This window comes from Mizuhopecten yessoensis, unplaced genomic scaffold (assembly GCF_002113885.1).
Source record: "Mizuhopecten yessoensis strain PY_sf001 unplaced genomic scaffold, ASM211388v2 scaffold11145, whole genome shotgun sequence".
Taxonomy (NCBI): domain Eukaryota; kingdom Metazoa; phylum Mollusca; class Bivalvia; order Pectinida; family Pectinidae; genus Mizuhopecten; species Mizuhopecten yessoensis.
This window is the reverse complement of record NW_018408902.1, coordinates 2,340,151-2,360,745: the sequence shown is the minus strand read 5'-3', so window position 1 is coordinate 2,360,745 and position 20,595 is coordinate 2,340,151. Positions and strand designations below refer to the sequence as shown.

The window sequence follows — 20,595 nt, the reverse complement described above, 5'->3', positions numbered from 1 at the left end:
CCCTTGGTTTCATTAATGCGATGCATGCGTTCCATGATGTTGTATTGCACTCATTGATCTACCAGTTATGTTGAATGATTTCTCTTTTAATATCAATTACTCACAAATACTTCATATATTTCAATCATACAAACAACTGCTCATTCAATGTGTGACGGGTGTATTATATACCGCTCGCGGTAACCTTGTTAAATTTGTATTTGAACAGATTCTAACTAATATCTTACTGTAAATGTGAAAATTTTCTTGACTCTTTAAACGTAGCCTGGAATTTTTTGCATTGACTGCAATGCTTCAGAAATCTGTGCCTATATACATGTATCTACAATCTGTAAATTTATATTTGCATGTGAATATTTTAGTGTATATTTACTCAATGTAAAAAATATGTGAACATGCATTTCCACACCAGAAAAATTTGCGATTTTACAGTATACCATATCTTTTATACAACTAAACTACTGTATGTATATATAGTACTCAAAGCTGTACAATGTACTGCACATTTCATAATAGGGTAACCATATTTGACTTAAAAAGAACACTGTTTGTCTCGCTGCGATGAAGAGTCGGAAGTGAGACTCGGGTGTTGCTTTTCCTGCAACGGCGGCGGCATCAACATTCAGTTTTTGCGTTTAAATTAGTTTCACTGAAAATATAAGTGCTACACCAACCAAACTTAGGCCATATATGCATCTTAGGTAGTACACCTGAACCCATGCATCAAATGCTGGATGGGGCCTACCTTTTATGGTCCATTGACTTTGTCAGCATCTCTATCAACATTAAGTTTTTGCATTTAAGTTAGTTTCTCTGATATGTGCATTGATGGTCAAAGAGGGGCACAGGCGAGACATATCAATCAGAATGGGTTGTTCTAATAAGGATACCCCATCCAGGAACTTAAAAAATTGCAGAGTTTTCTATTTCAGATTATATCATAATTTCCGGATGTCATGCAGTTGGTTTTGTTAGTTTAGACAACTTTCGCTACCAAAATGGCATTGTACACAAAGACAATGATAACTTTAATTTTAATGTCTCGGATTGTTTGGAAAATCGTTAAATTACGAGGTACAGTAGATTTCGGTTAATATCACTTTTCATTTGTCAGAGAAAAACAAGATATTAACCGGTACGTGACATAAAACAAAAACAGGTTTTTCTGATCATTTCATTTGTATTTTGTTAGAGGAAAAATGTGTTGATATTTACCAATGCCTTATTATGTCATTTACGATATATGGTAGTGTACACGGCTTTAATTGGCTTTACCTTGATGAAATGTTAAATAAGATCATACAACAATTGAAGTTTAACAGGTGATTTAACCTTCCATTGATGTAGCCAGTGATACGTTGTCTACCTTCCATTGTTGTAGCCAGTGATACGTTGTCAGTGGCTTTCACTGATACAACAAAATCTGTACATTAAACACAAAGCAAGTTTTATACTGAGAATTTAAATATGGGGCATGTTTTCTTTTATATTTGCAATAAAGCTTTTTAAATTTTAACATATACTATAAAAGGATAATCCTTAGCCGTTTAGCTGAATGTCTGTACAAAACCAGAGTTTAAGAAACTTCTGGAACCGCGTTTACTAAAAGCCATGATCTCAGTCAGATCATTTCCCATCTATGCATACAATTACGTGAATAGAGATGAAAAGTCTGTGAGTTTTTGACAAAAAGATATTTGTACAGGGACCAGGGATCTCTCCACTGACATGAAATACTGATACACAATCTGTACGTTTCTATAGAGTATTCACTGTGGCATACTTCATGGGAAATATGTCAGCAATAGGCTAATATTGTCACCCGATTAAGGTACTATTGGAATACTTGCATTCCAATCTCATATTTGTCATGGGGCAGCAAACATGTAAATATGACACATAACACTAACAGGTTTAATAATAAGTACATTTTGTGTTGTTTTCCAGTTTCCTAATTAAAATATCATTTCCTATGAGGACTAGTGAGTGAGGAATTACTAGTGGTTTAAATAAGGCAAAAAAAAAAAGTGTCTGTTTAGGGTTCCCGACCGACCCTAGTTTTTTACCCAAAACTTTTTGATGAAAAAAAAAAAAAAAGGTCATCATATGGAGCACACAATTTGCCTCCAAATGAACCTTGTTTATGTAATTATTTGTTTTACATACAATAGTAGGGTCATAATCACATGGCCAAAAATATACACAATTTTTTTTTTTAAATCTGACCTACCTACCCTAGTTTTTTTGCCAATGCAACCCTAAACAGACTATATATATTTTTGGCCTAATTATATCATTGACCATTGGTACCCAACTACTTGACCAGTATACATATTACCCAACTACTTGACCAGTATACATATTACCAATTACTGGACCAGTATACATATCACCCAATTACTTGACCAGTATACATATCACCCAATTACTTGACCAGTATACATATTACCTAATTACTTGACCAGTATACATATCACCCAATTACTTGACAAATATATGTACTAATATGATATAAACCATATTTATTAAACAACAATTATGAAACAAGTTTTTACATCTTAATACTAATCACTCTTGTTAGCCCGGATGTAAGCGCACGGGGGGTCTTACTGTGGGAGGAAACCAGAGTACCCGGAGAAAAACCCACCTGGTCGGGCAGGTGACCCCATACCTTTTCACGTCCGATCGGGGAATCAAACCCCGGCCGCCTTGGTGAAAGGCAAGTGCGCTATGCACTGCCCCACCCTACCACCCAGTATGTATTAACCAATTACTTGACCTGTATACATATTACCCAATAACTTGACCAGTATTGCCCAATAACTTGACCAGTATTACCCAATAACTTGACCAGTATTACCCAATTACTTTACCAGTGTTGCCCAATTACTTGGCCAGTACATGTATTACTGAATGACCTGACCAACAGTACCCAATAACTTGAACAGCAATACCCACTGACTCGGCTTGCATTGCCTGACTTCAGTCACATGTTAGGCATGTCACTGACTCGGCTTGCATTGCCTGACCTCAGTCACATGTTAGACATGTTGCTAAGACATACAACTTCAGACAAATATGTCCGAAGTCTATAAACAAATAGTTTTGTCGTTTTTCACTCTCAGACCTAACCTTGCTCTGATGTCCAACAATTATGTATTGATTACGAGGACTGGGAAGTGACTGGAAGTGAAGCATTACCTGCCATACCGTTTTGTGATATTGATTTAGACCCCCGGCATCCAAAGCCTTGTTATCATGAATTAGCTTCTTGTGGTGATATCATTAAACCACTGCACCAAAATGTCCCAGATGTTTGAATTATTTCTGTATTTGGACATCAGTGTGTTTATAAAAAATGTTTTATTTTTGAGGAAAAGGTAAGAAATTTGTGGTAAATGAATGAATATTTCTTTGTGTAAGTTGACTTTACCAAAGACCAGTTATAATAAGTTAGATATTGTCCTGATAGCTACTGCTTGAGTTCCTTTGTAACCAAGTATGAGATTTAGCACTATCAGACATAGTCATGCATATACATCAAGATATATTAATTGATAAGTATTTACTGAGTTATTCCCCTATATGTATAATCCCCATATTTGTGTCCAGACTTTTTCTAGAGCCAATTTGAGGCCAAAATTTGGCCTCAATTCTAACGAAAAATATTATATCCCAAATTCTCCTTAAAATTTCACTGTGTCTGATTGTTTTACCCGTTAATTCTCAGCTTATGCATTCAGATGACATTGCAACTTTACAAATAAGGATGTATTTGCATTTTAGATGACATTTTGCAAAAACAAATCATTTTTTAGTACAAATCCAAAAATTCCCAATTTGGTTTACTGCGTCACAATTTTCTCAATCGGAGCCCAAACTAGTGGGAAAAAGACATGGGTTCCATCTGATTTCCTTATATGAAACATACTAGGTTATACTTTCATCAGTTGTAATTGGGTTTGTCTATCATGCTTATTGATCAGAGTTACTTCCCTTTGTGTACTGGTTGCATTATGGCTGTTTCTGTGTTCTGATATAATTTCTTTGAACAATTTACAACAACGTATACAAAGTTGTTTATGTAAGCCTAACAGCCACAGTACAAACTTCTCAAGACAACTAACCCTTCAATTTTCTTGTAAATTATTAAGCTTTTACGGCCATCAAATCCTTGACTTTTGTTTAGACTAGATGGGGGAATGCGGTACCCTGGTTGCTTGATTTGGAGAGGGTGAAAAACAAATTTACAGCCAGTATAGTGTTGATTATGTTTGTATTAACAGGAAGGTGCTGAAGGAAATCTCAATAGGGGAGTTACAGCCAGATGAGACAGTGGAAGCTGCGAAGGAGGCACGTGTCTTATCCAAACTCATGCACCCCAGCATCGTCAAGTTTCACGACAGCTTTATTGATGGGGATGTGTTCTGTATCATCACTGAGTATTGTGAGGTAGGTAGGGAAATAAACATACGACACACATAGGATAATACCTGAAGCTTATTGTAATGAACCTGTATCACTACTGACAGGTTATTTCTGTACCATTATTTCTTAAAAATTAGACTTAACTCATTCACCCTGAAGACATATTTGAACTCTGTCAATTCAAAGGTTGGAATAGTCCATTAGGAAATTTCAGGGGTAAATGAGTTAATACTGTAAGTATTGTCATTACAATGTTAATGTTGATGGCTAACAGTGACCTATCATGGCTAACAGTGACCTATCATGGCTAACAGTGACCTATCATGGCTAACAGTGATCTATCATGGCTAAAAGTGACCTATCATGGCTAACAGTGACCTATCATGGCTAACAGTGACCTATCACGGTTAACAGTGACCTATCACGGCTAACAGTGACCTATCACGGCTAACAGTGACCTATCACGGCTAACAGTGACCTATCATGGCTAGTTGATTACCTATGTTGCCGTTGTAGGGAGGAGATTTGGACATGAAGATCAATGATTTAAAGAAGAACAAGAAACTGTTTGATGAGAAAACGGTGCTGGACTGGTTTGTCCAGCTTGTACTTGCCGTCCACTACATGCACACACGCAGGGTATTACACAGAGACCTCAAAACCAGGTAAATATAGGTCACATTGACCTCAAAACTAATCAAATATAGGTCAGAGACCTATAAACCAGGTAAATATATAGGTCACAGAGACCTCAAAACCAGGTTAATATATAGGTCACAGTTACCTCAAAACCAGGTCAATATAGAGGTCACAGTGACCTCAAAACTAGTTAAATATAGGCCATAAAGATGGCAAAACCAGGTCACAATGACTTCAAATCAACGTAAATGTAGGTCACAAAGACCTAAATAACCAGATTAATGTTAATATAATTCAGACCTCAAACCACATCAATATACCCCGTCTCCTGCAAACACACACACAAGAACGCATACACTAGAACACATTGAGGCACTTCCTTAAATGATCTAAGCTGTTAATAGGACGTTAAATAAAATTAAACCAAACCAATCAAACTACAAAACCATGTATATCAGGTAATAAGACCATAAAAGTAGGTCAATCATGGTCTAAGTGATATCAAAGTATCAAATTGAAATTCATAATTCTTTTCCCCCATTTCTTCCAGAAATATTTTCCTTAAGAAAAATATGATTAAAATTGGTGATTTTGGAATATCCCGGATATTGATGGGAACCACAGACCTAGCATCAACCTTCACTGGAACTCCATACTACATGAGTCCTGAGGTTCTCAAACATGAGGGCTACAACTCCAAGTCAGACATATGGTAAGTTCATAGATTTCTCCCAAAATTACGAGTGAAGGACAGAGCTGTCCCTCCCATAAATACGAGTGAAGGACAGAGCTGTCCCTCCCATCAATACGAGTGAAGGACTATAGGCTGTATCCTGTATCAGATGTATACCACTATTTTCAGGTCCATAGGCTGTATACTGTATCAGATGTATACCACTATTTTCAGGTCTATAGGCTGTATCCTGTGTAAGATGTATACCACTATTTTCAGGTCCATAGGCTGTATTCTGTATCGAATGTATTCCACTATTTTCAGGTCTCTAGGCTGTATCCTGTATGAGATGTATACCTCTATTTTCAGGTCTATAGGCTGTATCCTGGATCAGATGTATACCACTATTTTCAGGTCCATAGGCTGTATCCTGTATCAGATGTATAACACTATTTTCAGGTCCATAGGCTGTATTCTGTATCGAATGTATTCCACTATTTTCAGGTCTCTAGGCTGTATCCTGTATGAGATGTATCCCACTATTTTCAGGTCTATAGGCTGGATCCTGTATCAGATGTATGCCACTATTTTCAGGTCTATAGGCTGGATCCTGTATCAGATGTATGCCACTATTTTCAGGTCTATAGGCTGTATCCCGTATCAGATGTATACCACTATTTTCAGGTCTATAAGCTGTATCCTGTATCAGATGTATACCACTAGTTTCAGGTCTATAGGCTGTATCCTGTGTAAGATGTATACCACTATTTTCAGGTCTCTAGGCTGTATCCTGTATGAGATGTATCCCACTATTTTCAGGTCTATAGGCTGTATACTGTATCAGATGTATTCCACTATTTTCAGGTCTATAGGCTGCATCCTGTATCAGATGTATACCACTATTTTCAGGTCTATAGGCTGTATCCTGTATGAGATGTGTACCCTGAGCCATGCATTTGACGGCACCAGTTTGATGGGGGTCATGTATAAAATTGTTGAGGGAGAACTACCCAAACTTCCTGATAGGTTCTCCAAAGATCTTAATCGGATAATGGTGTTGTAAGTATGGAAAAAATGTATTTGTTTGTTATAAAACATATCATGTTCACATTCTAGAGCTATACATAAAATGGAAAATATTTGATCGAAAAATATTTCAAAAATTTGTCGACATATTTTGTCAACCATAATTTTAAGTAGTTTAAGTTCAGTTTGAGTAAATGTATTGCATCTTTTAACATAAACATCTTGTTAAGGTGGATTTCATGATCACATAAGAACACATATCATGAAGTTTCAGACTTTGTTACTTTTCAAAATATTCCAGGAAAATGTCTTTATCATATGAATATAAATATATACGGTTTTCCCTGAACTTGTTATATCTTTGCCTGTTTCCAGAATGTTAAGTAAAGACCCAGCAAAACGACCATCTGGGACTGACTTATTGAAGGAACCTCTTATAGCCAACCATATAGCTGTAAGTACAGATTGTCTCCCCTTTATTACCAACCATATAGCTATAAGTACAGATTATTTCCCCTTTTTTACCAACCACATAGCTGTGGGTACAGATTATCTCCCCTTTATTACCAACCACATAGCTGTCAGTACAGAGTGTCTCCCCTTTATTACCAACCGCTTTTAGCTGTCAGTACAGATTGTCTCCCCTTTATTACCAAACACACAGCTGTTGGTACAGAGTGTCTCCCCTTTATTACCAACCACACATAGCTGTCAGTACAGAGTGTCTCCCCTTTTTTACCAAACACATAGCTGTGGGTACAGATTATCTCCCCTTTATTACCAACCACATATTGCTGTAAGTAAAGATTGTCTCCTTTTTATTACCAAACACACATAGCTGTTGGTACAGAGTGTCTCCCCTTTATTACCAACCACATATAGCAGTCAGTACAGATTGTCTCCCCTTTATTACCAACCACATATAGCAGTCAGTACAGAGTGTCTCCCCTTTATTACCAACCACATATAGCTGTTGGTACAGAGTGTCTCCCCTTTATTACCAACCACATATAGCTGTCAGTACAGATTGTCTCCCCTTTATTACCAACCACATAGCTGTAAGTACAGATTATCTCCCCTTTATTACCAACCACATAGCTGTCAGTACAGAGTGTCTCCCCTTTATTACCAACCACATATAGCAGTCAGTACAGATTGTCTCCCCTTTATTACCAAACACACAGCTGTTGGTACAGAGTGTCTCCCCTTTATTACCAAACACACATAGCTGTTGGTAGAGAGTGTCTCCCCTTTATTATCAAACACATATAGCTGTAAGGCCAAATAAAATTAATTACTTGGTTCTCAGGCCAATTTTATTCAAAAGAGATGCGGCAGGGCGGTATTATTTTTTTCATTTTACATGGCAAAAACGAGATGAGGGCGACTTTTATTTTACTGTGTAGTTTGTAAACCGTTCATTGTGGGCATTACATTGCAATTGTCTTTTTATAGTTGTGTAGAGACCTCTGAAAAACACACATAGCTGTGAGTACAGAGTGTCTCCCCTTTTAATATTACCAACCACATTCTGAGAGTACAGAGGTTGCATTTGTGTTTATCCCATATCAAACAGTTGGACCAGAAATGTTTATTTATGAAATAGGGATGGATCTTGTATTTGATGTTGTTGTCTTGCAAGCCTTGAGAAAGACTTTCATTGCCCGTATTAATAGTAGCATGTCAGGCTTTATCCCTGAAGTATTACGTTTTAATAGACACACTGGTTGGTCCACGTATAGAACAGGCCTGTGGTCTCCCACTTATCACCACCCCAGGTAGATGTCTCCCTCTGGCCACATACAATGTATAAGCTATAGTCACTTAGTGCTTTGCAACTGTTTCAACTATTTGAACCTGTTTGCAGTTCCTCAACATAGAACAAGGTTGATTAACACATAAATATAAATAAGATTAAGTTCTTGAGTGAAAGAAGCACACATGATTCTTAATGATTTATTGTTAGTTATTTGTCACAAAATAACAGAATTAGAAAAAGAGCACTGCTTTAGGTTTGCCAAATTAAATCCAATAGCATTCATTTATCACAAAATACTTCTGTACCATCCTGCTATTTCAACTGTGATTTGCAAAATCAGCTTCAGGCAGATTCATTTTTCATAAAACTTTCCTAACGTTGGGATTTCTTTTCAGGAATAATTTATGAATGCTATTACATGCTGGCGAGAAAAGTTTCCAATTATAATTGCAACTTTCATCAGATTTTGGTAGTGGTATGAGGATAGTTAAGCTTAAAGTTGGCCTTCCTTTATAAAAGGTAAAATAAATCTCAAATAAGAAAAAATCTTTAAAATTTCAAAATTTTCATTGAGAAAGATAATGATGAATATTAAGTTAGGTCAGCCTTCAGAAAATATTTTAAAACATTTATCTTTTGTTCCTTCTTCAGAAAATGTCTAAGGATTACCAAGCTCGTAATCAAGACAATGCCAGCACAGAGGCTGAGGAGATAGCACGATTATTGTAAGTTTGGGTAATTTATGATATTAAATGTATATAAATTACATAAAACCTCCTAATCCTTCTCAAATGTCAGGCCATTCTACATACCCTCTCCATCCTTCTGAAGGGGTAATATAAATTCCTTTTTGAACCCTCAATACAAGTTTTATGCATATTTTATCATAATTCTTAGGGAGATATTTCGTACTTCTTTACCCCTATACATGGGGAAAGCTTATATTCTATCAATTCAATGTCTCTTTTTGAGTGTAAGTCGTGAAATATCCCAATTGTCAACTTTGCTCTGTAGACGTGAGAAATCACACCTGAGTGATCTGCGATTGACTGAGGAGGAGGTCAAGTACAAAAACCTGCCCCCACGAGAGAGGATGAGGTTGAGAAAGATGGCTCAGGCAGACGAGGATGCTCTGAGACTCAAGTAAGATCACAGGGGCCAGTCCCTTTCTACCAAATTTTGACCGTCTGCAAAGGATTATTATATATCTCTTTTAAATGAAAAGATTATTGTATAAGTACTTGCTATTTTCTTTCTGTAACATATTGCCTGTGTAAAAAGCCTCAAGACATAGTCATTACAAATTTTGTGGAACTTTTTAAATTTTAAGGGGAAATAAAGGGGAGATAATCTGTCCGCACAGCTGTGTGGTTGGTAATAAAGGGGAGACAATCTCTAACAGTCATGTGGTTGGTAATAAAGGGGAGATTTTAAGGTATTTAGACTCGGAGAGAATAATGGTACAATGATATTAGTAAAAAGAATATCATTGATGATTTTTTTTTATCACAGGGAGGTCGCCAAAGTACAACTTATAGCAAACCAGGAGAGGAAATCGAAGATAAAGAGTCACCTCAATAAAACAACAGTAAGTATCTGGAGACAATTGATGGCCAGCTTACGTTAAATGAGTTGCCCACGTTTAGTTATAAAAGTTAATTAAATTAATACTGTTCAGTGTGTGGTTGGACAAACAGATAAAATTTCTATAAAAATTAGAACATTATGAAAGCAAATCTTTGAATATCTCTCAGCGAAAAAAAAAATACTAAATGAGAGAATTTCTTGTATTTATCAACTTCCTATGAAATACAAAAAGATAAGATTGTTTATTTATCTAAGTTAATGTTTATTGTGTACATACCGAATCCTCATTTGCCTCTTTCAAAATCTATTGGCAAACACATCTACGATACTTACAAAGTAGATCTAAACATAATGTAAGTTGCTGATCTACTTCTGTCTTAGATACGGTATGTCATATAAATCACTGACTTACTTTTGCATCTTCTCCAGGTTCCAGCCTGGCAGGGAGGTGCAGGGGAGGGGAAAATATTTGAAGGAGCTCCCCGTAGGAATTCCTCCACATCATCGGAGCCAGAGAGTCCTCCCGCAATAACCGTCACTCCAGCTCATTTCAAAACAGCACCAGGTAGGGACAGACAACTCCGAGCGTTCTCTCTTATCTCTCTCTCATTACCTTGTGTTTGTGCTTTGTGTGGTAGTTAAAATATTGAGAGAGAAACATGTTCTTTGTTCTTTCAATTGACTAATTAAGTAGTTTAACAGCTTTAAGCTTGAAGTTATACAATTCTGCCATCAAGTTATATTGAATAATCATATAAACTATCAGAAAAGAAGATATATCTTAAACACTAAGGAAAGAAAGCATATCTAAAAGATAAAGAGAAGAAAGTATATCTACAAGACGAAGAAAAGAAAATATTTCTTAAAGGTAAAAGGAGGAAAGTTTATCTGGAAGACAGAGAAAAAAGTACATCTAGAAGACATAATATTAATTCATATGAAAGAAAAATATATCTGAAAGCTTAGATAATGAAGTTCTGTTAACTTTTTAAAATTTAGAGTTTCTGTATGAAAGAAATTAGAATATTGTTTAATATACACATATATTACTGACCAATCAATATGGAAGGTAATGGCAGTATAAGTAGATTTGTTCACAGCATAGTGTAGACAAGGTGCACCCCATCACATGTTACTAACAGTTTAAGATAGAGAGTACCCTGGTTCTCTATCATTCCCACACAACATTCACCTGTAATTTATATATTCATCATCTTTTTTGTTTCCATTGAATGAACTCGTATCGAAGTTAATGAAAATGGATGACCATTTGTAGGTTGAAGATTTCTATATTTTTGTGGAATTCGTTTAGCCAATCCTTCATGCAAAACAATGATCAGACAAATGTGATTCCGACTTTTTTGACTAGCAGTCTTGTTCCATCAACGCCCACTAAATACTGTTTTAGAAAAACAGATGAATGGGAAATTAACTAGACCTATTAATGACAAAATGATCTGGAAGTTAAGGAAACAAATGTGAACATATTTTTTTTCCTTCGTCGTTTTGCAGTACCTAGATATCTAGCAGATGATGCTGAAGATGAACGGGAAACATTAAAATTCAGACCATCAAAAACAGTAGACCAAGCTCAATTATCGTCAGTCATCTTGGGTCCAGACGAAAGACCTATTACACCTTTACGAGATAAAATGGTTTACGATGTGAAAAATTCATCTTTAGACTTCAGAGATGGTAAGAATCTTTGGTTAAAAATCTAGGTATTAAGTTTGTGAAACACTTCCCTTTAATATTCTGGGGTGGTCATAATCTTTGTTTAAAAAATCAGGTATATAGTTCAGAAATGAAGGCTTTAAGTCTGTATGACAAAATTAAAATATTGGGTAGTTCATGTTTCACTTATTCTTGTAAGAGGTATCAGTCATTTCCTTTGGTTGTGACCTAATAGATAAAGAACCAAGCAAGGTAAATAAAATTTGATTGAACTGTGCCCAAAAATACTTTTGCTTGAACAACAAATTTAATTTGGGAAATTTTTTACACAAGTTATATAGTTCATGTTGAGTTAAACTGACACCGTTATTTGCTTTTCTTTACAGACAACAAACGTAAGATTTACTCATATTTCTTTTCATGAGAAATGAAAAGAAATTCATTTACCAAAAAAGATATATATATATATACATATACATAGTGCATCAATCAATATTGTATGTAGAATCCTTGTAGATAGGTTTATTAGAATTAAAAAATTCCTTTGTATGTGAATTGAGATAGATGGTCAATGTATAATATCATTTTAAAATTTAAAAAATCTGATTGTGTCAAGAAATCGGACTTCCTTGCTCATTTAACATACCCGTTATTTCCACTAAACAGAGTTATGGACCTTTGTTTATTTCCAATATCAACGTTTGTCGGGGATTATGGGTTCACAATTATTCACTCCAATAAGACAAAATCAGTTGCTGACAGTGTTTTGGCGGAAGATATTATTCGACAGATCAAAATGGCAATTTGAAAATAATACATCACATAAAGATGATGTAATGTTTAAGAACATCATTTGACAAGATGTTAAACAGATTTAAACTTTATTTCTACTTACACATTTTGTAGCTAGTATTTAGAAAACAATGTAGTATCCGTGTTTTTACGAGAGAAATCCTCAGCTGATCAAAATGACAATTTGATAATGATATGTCCCATTAAGATGATGTAATGTTTAAGACCATCACTCAACAAGATATTGAATATTTAAAATTTTATTTCCTTTAAAAAAAATTGTAGCTAGTATTTAGAAACAATGTAGTTTCCGAACTAGAGATCAGTGTGTGTGGTCATGCGAGACACAAAATGTCCTACATGGGTGTTCCACATGGGATGTGTGTCTTACATAGGAAGAGGCTGGAGAAAGGATGTATACTTCATCACTTTGAAATGTTTTGTTTTAGTATTTGACTGTTCAACCAATATTTATAGGTTCATTACCAGTGTTGCTCATCATGGCTGGTATACAGTATACCGATACACTTCTCCTTCGGTGTTGCTTACAAAAACTAACCTCACTGCCACCCATAACACATGTGAATGCTTCATTTCGATTCTCTCTGATTTTCAGTGTTTTTTTTAAATTGTTCCCTGTGTTTTCATGACAGATCATTGCTGACTTACATGTCACCCATGACAAAAGTTGGGAAACGATATATTGAGTTTGGACTTGCCCATCAGTGTTTACGTTTAATTTTGCATTAAGCTTAAGTTTCCAAAAATTAAAAAGCTATGAAGCTTGAAATATAGATACAGATCTTGGAATTGATATCATTAAATATATGAACATGATATTTTAACTAATTAATTAGGATTTACATCAGATTTTCAAATTTAGCTACTTGCACTAGATGCTATTCTTTGTTATTGTAAAAAAAAATCAAATTATAAATTGAACATCATTTTGTTTCCTACGTATGTAAATCGATGATTGTACTGACTTCTGAATTGACCAATCAACTCACAGGTATACCAGAGAGCCCAGAGCTTGCTGACACTTATTATAGCCAGTATGAAGACTTTACTCAGAATTCTGACTCGGACTCGAACTCTGAAGACGAAAATCAGTTGACCGTAGTTGAAAAAAATGATAGCACGCTCAAGGCCAAAAACTTGACTGTCAAATCAAAAGGAAGTGACACTGTGATTGGTCATTCTAACGATGAGGATTCCTTCTTCAACTGTCTCCAGGATGTGTTAGAACAGGGCGATGATGCTGGTAGGTATCCATGGTAACATGTCTTCAAGGTGTATCTATAACAATGACTATAATGATAGTCAAACTTTCTCTGGTAAATTCATGAGCTGACTATTTAATAGGACAACATTCACATCAAAGGAATAAATGAGGTTGTTTTTGTGGTTACATGCAAGAAAGATGGGTTTTCTTTGAATTTAATGTAATCAATGTTGCTAAATAATATTTTGAAGTAGATTTAATATTAAACCAGTTTCGTAGGTAATAATTGATGCTAATGAGTCAAGAACATAAGTGAGATGGATTGTTGGCTTGTATGTTTTTAAAGCGAGACATTTTTCAAAATTTGGTTGCAAAATTTATCATTATAAGTTTGAAAATAAAGAAAAGAATCTTTTGTGTAAATAGAGGAATGCATTATGTCTTTTTGTATTGCAGAGTTATCGGCTCTTGTGAGCAGGAATTGATTGTTACGTCATTTGTTTGTGAGAGTAAATTTTTGAGAAAATGACGTTATTTTCTCACACAAACAATGACATAACAATCAATACCTGCTCACAAGAGCAGATAACTCTTCAATACGAAAAGACGGAATTGCATAATTTAAGGAATGCAATTTATTTTTTCCACATTCATGAGGTCATAAAAACATTGACTTTCTGGACATATTCCATGAGTCGGGTTAGCGATTCTTGGTAAATATGGCCAGAAAGCCAATGTTGTTATGACCTCATAAATGTTGAAAAAACAAATTTCATTCCTTATATTTACATTTTTAGCTGACCTGGCCCGAAGGGCCAAGTGAGCTTATCCCATGGTGCAGCGTCCGGCGTCCGGCAACTTTTTCCTTTAAAATACTACTTGTCCTGAATGGCTCAGAGGATTTTGACCAAATTTGGTCAGGAGCATCATTGGCCAAAGGGTTCTCAGTTTTGTATAAACGGAGGGTATAACCCCCTGGGGGCAGAGGGGCGGGGCCAAATAGGGGGAAAATAGGTAAATCTTTAAAAATCTTCTTCTTCTCAACCAATAGAAGGATTTTGACCAAATTTGTCCTAGAGCATCTTTGGACAAAGGAGACTCAAGTTTGTATAAACGGAGGGTGTGGCCTCTTTGGGGGCAGAGGGGCGGGGCCAAATAGGGGAAGTAGAGGATTTTTTCTCTCCTACTATACAAGTGAAGGGATTTAAACCAAATGCAGTCTGAAGCTTGGTCAGGAGCATCATTGGCCAAAGGGTTCTCAGTTTTGTATAAACGGAGGGTATGGTCCCCCTGGGGGCAGAGGGACGGGGCCAAATAGGGGAAAATAGGTAAATCTTTAAAAATCTTCTCCTCAACCAATTGAAGGATTTTGACCAAATTTGTCCTAGAGCATCTTTGGACAAAGGAGACTCAAGTTTGTATAAACGGAGGGTGTGGGCCTTCTGGCGGCATAGGAGCGGGGCCCAATAGGGGAAATAGAGGATTTTTTTTCTCCTACTATACAAGTGAAGGGATTTAAACCAAATGCAGTCTGAAGCATGCTTAGGGAGAAAAGAATCAATTTTGTTTAAACTGAGGTGTGTGGATTCCCCTTCTTTGGGGCAGATTAGTGGGGCCCATTAGGGGAAATAGAGGAAAACATTAAAGATCCTTCTCCTTCTGTACCGTTGAAGGGATTTTAACCTAACCAAACTTGTTTTAGAGAATCTTTGGGCAAAGGGAATTGAATATTTATAAATGGAAGATGCAACTTTGTTACTTGTACTCCTTTGATAAACCTGAATGGTACTCAGCAGGTTTTAAATTGAAAAATAAAATACCAGGTGAGCTATTAAGGCCCCTGGGCCTCTTGTTTTTTCTGATGCAAGCATAACTAAAAAAAAACAGGTATTTTTTCTTTTTATACATGGGGCCAACACAGTAGAGAGAATAGCGTGTTTTCGTGGGAAAATATAAAACTTTCAATGGGGGTCCTAGCAACAGCGAAACAACAAAACAAACAAAATATAGTTCAATTTTGTTAATCTAATTTATAGAATTTCTACAAGTCCTACACTACTATCATATACTTTACCTCAAAATCAAGCCAATAATGTCTAATGTTAACTCATATTAGCATACAAAACTACTACATCGAGGGCTGTTTCACGGTGGACGTGTACCAATTACGCCCTGTGCTAAATCATTGTAGCGTATCAATACGCGATGATGAGATCACCTGTGTTATGCAAAAAATGAATGTCATTTTCATCAATGGGTTGAAGCATACAGAATGTAAATATTTTAATTTTAATAAATTTTAGGGGGGAATTGATTTTACAAATATCTGTATTTCACTCATCATAATTATTATTTCAGAGTCAACAATGACCTTGGCAGATGACATTGAGGCTGGTGCATTTGGCCCGGTAGCCCGGGAACAGAAGATTAAAAACCTTAGATTGTATCCTTACACATTTACTGGAGTACTTTAACTTCCCGAGATTTTACCAAAGTATTTTTTTAAAGTAAATTTTGTTGAATCAAATTTTGTGAATGGATGCTTGAATAAAATTTAGTGTGTTGATGCTAAAGTCAATTTAGTGGCTTAATTTCATTATTAACCAACAAATTTACCAAAATGTATAGAGTCAAAATTCAAATTAACCAATCAATTATTTTCATAAATTGATGTTTTTCTCAAACTTAGAAAAAATTGCTGGTCATAGAAAAGGGTTTCTTTGTGAAGTGAGAATCTATGATTTATTATCGACAGTGCTTCTTGTTGGTTTCTTAACTACATCCTCAGAGAATGTGAGAAGATGCTCGGAAAAGATGCGTTTGAAAAGGCGTACAGTTATCTGAAGGACGCACGATACAACGACAAATCGGCTGAAGAAGACATCATGGCAGGACTGCGACATTTTGTAAAAAATCCCAGTGACTGTTTTCTTGTTGATCAACTGTTATTTTTAGAAGAACAAGCCAAGTTAGCGGCCAAAGCATCCTAAGTCAAAACCATGAATGGCCATAACGTTTCATGATTGCTGATGACTACCGTGAAGAAGCTGTTCATGTATTACAATATTGTGTAACTGCGTACTGCAAATCTCTTTAGTTTTAAGGATATCATTATTTCACTTGTATACTACCTTTGAATCTCTTTGAAAATAGTGCTATTGATATTTCAGCAGTGTTACATACAAAATGTAGAAGTTTCCCAAATTTCTGATCTCAGATCAATAGGAAAGATAATCTGAGAAGGAATAAAGACGTATGTAGCGTACAGGCAGAGATTTGAAATTGTGTATTGAATGCTTGTATGAGTGACGTTATTGTGTGAATTTTCAAGGTCATGAAGTCAATGTTGACGTGGCAACCATTAGTGCACTTGTTATGGTGGGCATTACACTTTCACAGTTTCTGACAATGAATACAATGGATAAGGTTGGTTTGGAGGTAAACAATATAGTTTGAAAGTCCAGAACAGTTCTTTTCCATTAAAAGAACATTGGCTCCAAGGTTGAAGTGAGAACAGTTCTAGATTGACTGCTCAGTTGAAAAAAGTTAATTCAATGCTTGTTTGTATTTCAGTATTGTTTTTTGTAACATATATCATGCAGATATTTGGCGATTAAGAAATGATTAAATACAATGGTATGAGTATTTCTCCTTCTGCTGATTTTTTGTTGATGAATGACTTCCAGTACAGGGTCTTTCCATTTTGTGGAGTCTTAATCATCTGAATGTTTTTATTTGATGCAATAAGCTCAGAATCACTCAAGTGTTTGTTTAGGTATATTAAATTCATGTGCATTTTAAGCATTTTATTGAAGTTGATTGTGAATAAGACACATTTTATATACGTGTATGGAAGTACTATGGTTGTTTGTAAACACTGTGTTGTGTTGTGTTGGATATATGTACAGTGGAACCGTTCTTGTTAGACGAGACACTTCATACTTTTTTTTATAAATTGTAAATATTGGGAAATAAGTATACAAGAATTGGTAATTCAGTATGATTGAGTTCCAAATGTAAGATCTTCAGAGATTTTAGATTTATGGTGTCTTGATGACAATGTTCCTCTGTGTCTTGTTTTATTACGGAGAATTTAGATTTATGGTGTCTTGATGACAACGTTCCTCTGTGTCTTGTTTTATTATGGGGATTTTGTAGGATTAAGTTATTATGTTCACAAATATTTATTTTTCATAAGATGCAAGTAACATTCCTTTTTTATAAGATGCAAGTAACATTCCTTTTTACATGTGTGTTTTAAAAGTGCATACACCTTATTGCAGTCTGTGCATCTATATTCCTTTTCTCTTAAAAAACATGGATATGCAGCTTTCAGCATCCTGGAATTTATATTAATGACATTTCCAAGTGTACTTGCAGCTGTTGTCAATTAACACATAAAGAAGGATTCTTTGTTGTCAGTAAACAAATTAAGAAGGATGCATTATCTACCATCATTTTTGGAATGATTTAAAATTTGGTTTGAAATTTACCAGGAAACATGAAATACACCAAGCAATGTTCATAAACTTAACCAAATCATTCGGTATAACATTGTTACTAAGTATTTTATTCTTTTAAAAAGGAAGAAAAAAACGTTGAGTTCCATCATTCCAACAATCGTAAGTCCAGTTTTCCTGTTACTAAGCTAGTATTTCGTGGTCTGCGCACCACATTTTTATACAGAATTGTCATGGTAACTCACTCAGTGTTCAGACACTCTACTATGGAAAAAGATGGCTGCACTTACCACACTTGACTGGATGATATTCATACTGATTTTGATCTGTCCATTTTAACTCATTCACCCTTGAAATTTCATAATGAACTATTCCAACCTTTGAATTGGAAGAGTTCAAATGAGTCTTCTGGTGACTGGGTTGGTCCTTGTGCAACCCTGCATTCAGATTAAGTCCTTCGATGGTGTACAAAAAATTCCAATAATTCTGCTTATAATGGTTGTCAGTGCCTGTTGATTAAAATATCCTGAATTCATATCAGTACTTGATCAAGATAAAGAGCACCTTGATTACTTCATTTCATGAGAAAATCATATTCATTTTCCTCAAATGCATTAATTGTGCAAAAACCTTTTATTATAGGTAATGATATGTTAATCTAATATTAAAAGGTTTGTGGAGTGTTTTCATGTGTCATTTAATTAATAAAAGCTTAAAAATTAGTAAAACAAATTGTAAAAATTTCATTTATATTTTACATTATCATAATGGATTCATTTCAGATAGTTGAAATTTACATACAGCACACATTAAATTGTTGAGAAATTCACAAAGATTGAATGTGGGCTTGATTTGTTTGCATATTTCCGTGAAATTGACTCATTTATAAGTAATATTCAGTTTTTGTCTATGTAGAGATTTGTACCAACCCTGTTCATGTAAGAAAGATTTCTCAAGTTTTTCACGTGTGTACAATGATTTGTATTTAAAATTATATATCTATATATGTCTTTCATGTTAGCACAATCTTCCTTGTGACTAAGTCATAAAAAAACTGTAGAAAAAGGCCAAAGGAAACTTATCTGTGTTTCTAGTTCCATGAACATGTCTTGATTCTTCCTGTTGACCTCTGAACCAGTTGTAGTTATTTTTTATCACCGGTAGGGAAGCATGATCCAGAGATATTATTTGTTTGTATATGTAAAACAACAACAACTTTTATAAGTTAAATAATATTTTACTTTCATTACTGATACAAATTTGAAATAGACCTAAATCTTAAGATAAACAGATACCTTTTTTTTAAGATCCTTATTAGCTTTCTAAACCTACTTTCATTACAACATTAGATCTGACACAAATTCGTTTTAGAATGAATTGAAACGTATCATTTGAAAAATGATTTTTGCTTTGTACTTATTTTGTAAAATCCAATTTCAAGAAAATATATTTAAAATCAGTAATGTCATTTGTATAGGAAGAAAACTGGTTTGGAAATACATGAAAATGTATTAAGAGATACTAGTAATTTAAAAGTTGAGAAATCGAAACGTTATAGTCAGTTGTTGAGCTACAGGACAAGACACACAAACTGTGTTTGTTTGGTCTTTATGTGGATTAGGTCTGTGTATGAAAGAGTGAATCTTTACTCTGATATACAATGTATTACAAATACAGTGTATAAAGCGGAAATGTAAATAAAAAATATATGAATAAAAATGATTTTTATCACTTTATTTTATATACTGTATAAGTATCTCCATACCACTGCTAAGACTGTAACTATATAATAGTATGCTAGATGATTTTTCAAAGCATGGCTACAGCTTTGATAAATCATCTCTGAAAATGCAACTGATAAAGACTTGGGCCGTATTCATGAAACTGCTCTTATGCTCAAGCATGGATCCTGTGCTCAAACCAGCTTTCTTGTAACTCACTTAATCGTGTCAAACGATCAAAAACTCCATTGTAAACATTGAAATCAGTATTCGGCTTTGAATCTCTTTAAAATATTTTCCAAATCGTTGACAAAATAAGGTTTCATTATTAACTTAAACGCGGTAAAAGAAAATAAGCTTGAGCATTACATTAATACGGCCCTGGGAACTCGAGCACTTGACCTCCGATCATTTTACTGTCGCTTTAACCAGATGAACTAATTGGTTAACGGTAGCGTCCTTGCAAAGTCGCGCTTTAGTTGTATCCAAACATAAAGTCACGGGTTGTTTCGATTCGTACGAAACTAGTGTAATTCTCTTGGGCGTTTTGTCTGCAGTGTGACAGGGGTCCTTATATATGAATCATGACGCTTTACAATACCATCACGTGT

At 35.0% G+C, this 20,595-nt stretch overlaps 1 protein-coding gene across 2 annotated transcripts in view; it reads left to right on the top strand.

Annotated features, from left to right (window-relative positions):
- The window catches only part of LOC110466825 (serine/threonine-protein kinase Nek11-like), a 23,305-nt gene extending 4,209 nt beyond the window's left edge, over positions 1–19,096 (top strand). The window contains exons 2-14 of one of the 2 annotated variants that reach the window (XM_021523590.1): positions 4,287–4,452; positions 4,945–5,093; positions 5,618–5,779; positions 6,650–6,799; positions 7,142–7,220; positions 9,177–9,250; positions 9,540–9,668; positions 10,038–10,113; positions 10,542–10,677; positions 11,625–11,807; positions 13,591–13,842; positions 16,162–16,246; positions 16,592–19,096. In XM_021523590.1, the coding sequence (XP_021379265.1) occupies positions 4,287–4,452; positions 4,945–5,093; positions 5,618–5,779; positions 6,650–6,799; positions 7,142–7,220; positions 9,177–9,250; positions 9,540–9,668; positions 10,038–10,113; positions 10,542–10,677; positions 11,625–11,807; positions 13,591–13,842; positions 16,162–16,246; positions 16,592–16,793 (1,843 nt within the window). In that variant the 3' untranslated portion in view covers positions 16,794–19,096. The remainder of the gene's footprint in view (positions 1–4,286; positions 4,453–4,944; positions 5,094–5,617; positions 5,780–6,649; positions 6,800–7,141; positions 7,221–9,176; positions 9,251–9,539; positions 9,669–10,037; positions 10,114–10,541; positions 10,678–11,624; positions 11,808–13,590; positions 13,843–16,161; positions 16,247–16,591) is intronic. The other variant, XM_021523591.1, reaches the window with a different exon arrangement.
- The last annotated feature ends 1,499 nt before the right edge of the window (positions 19,097–20,595 follow it).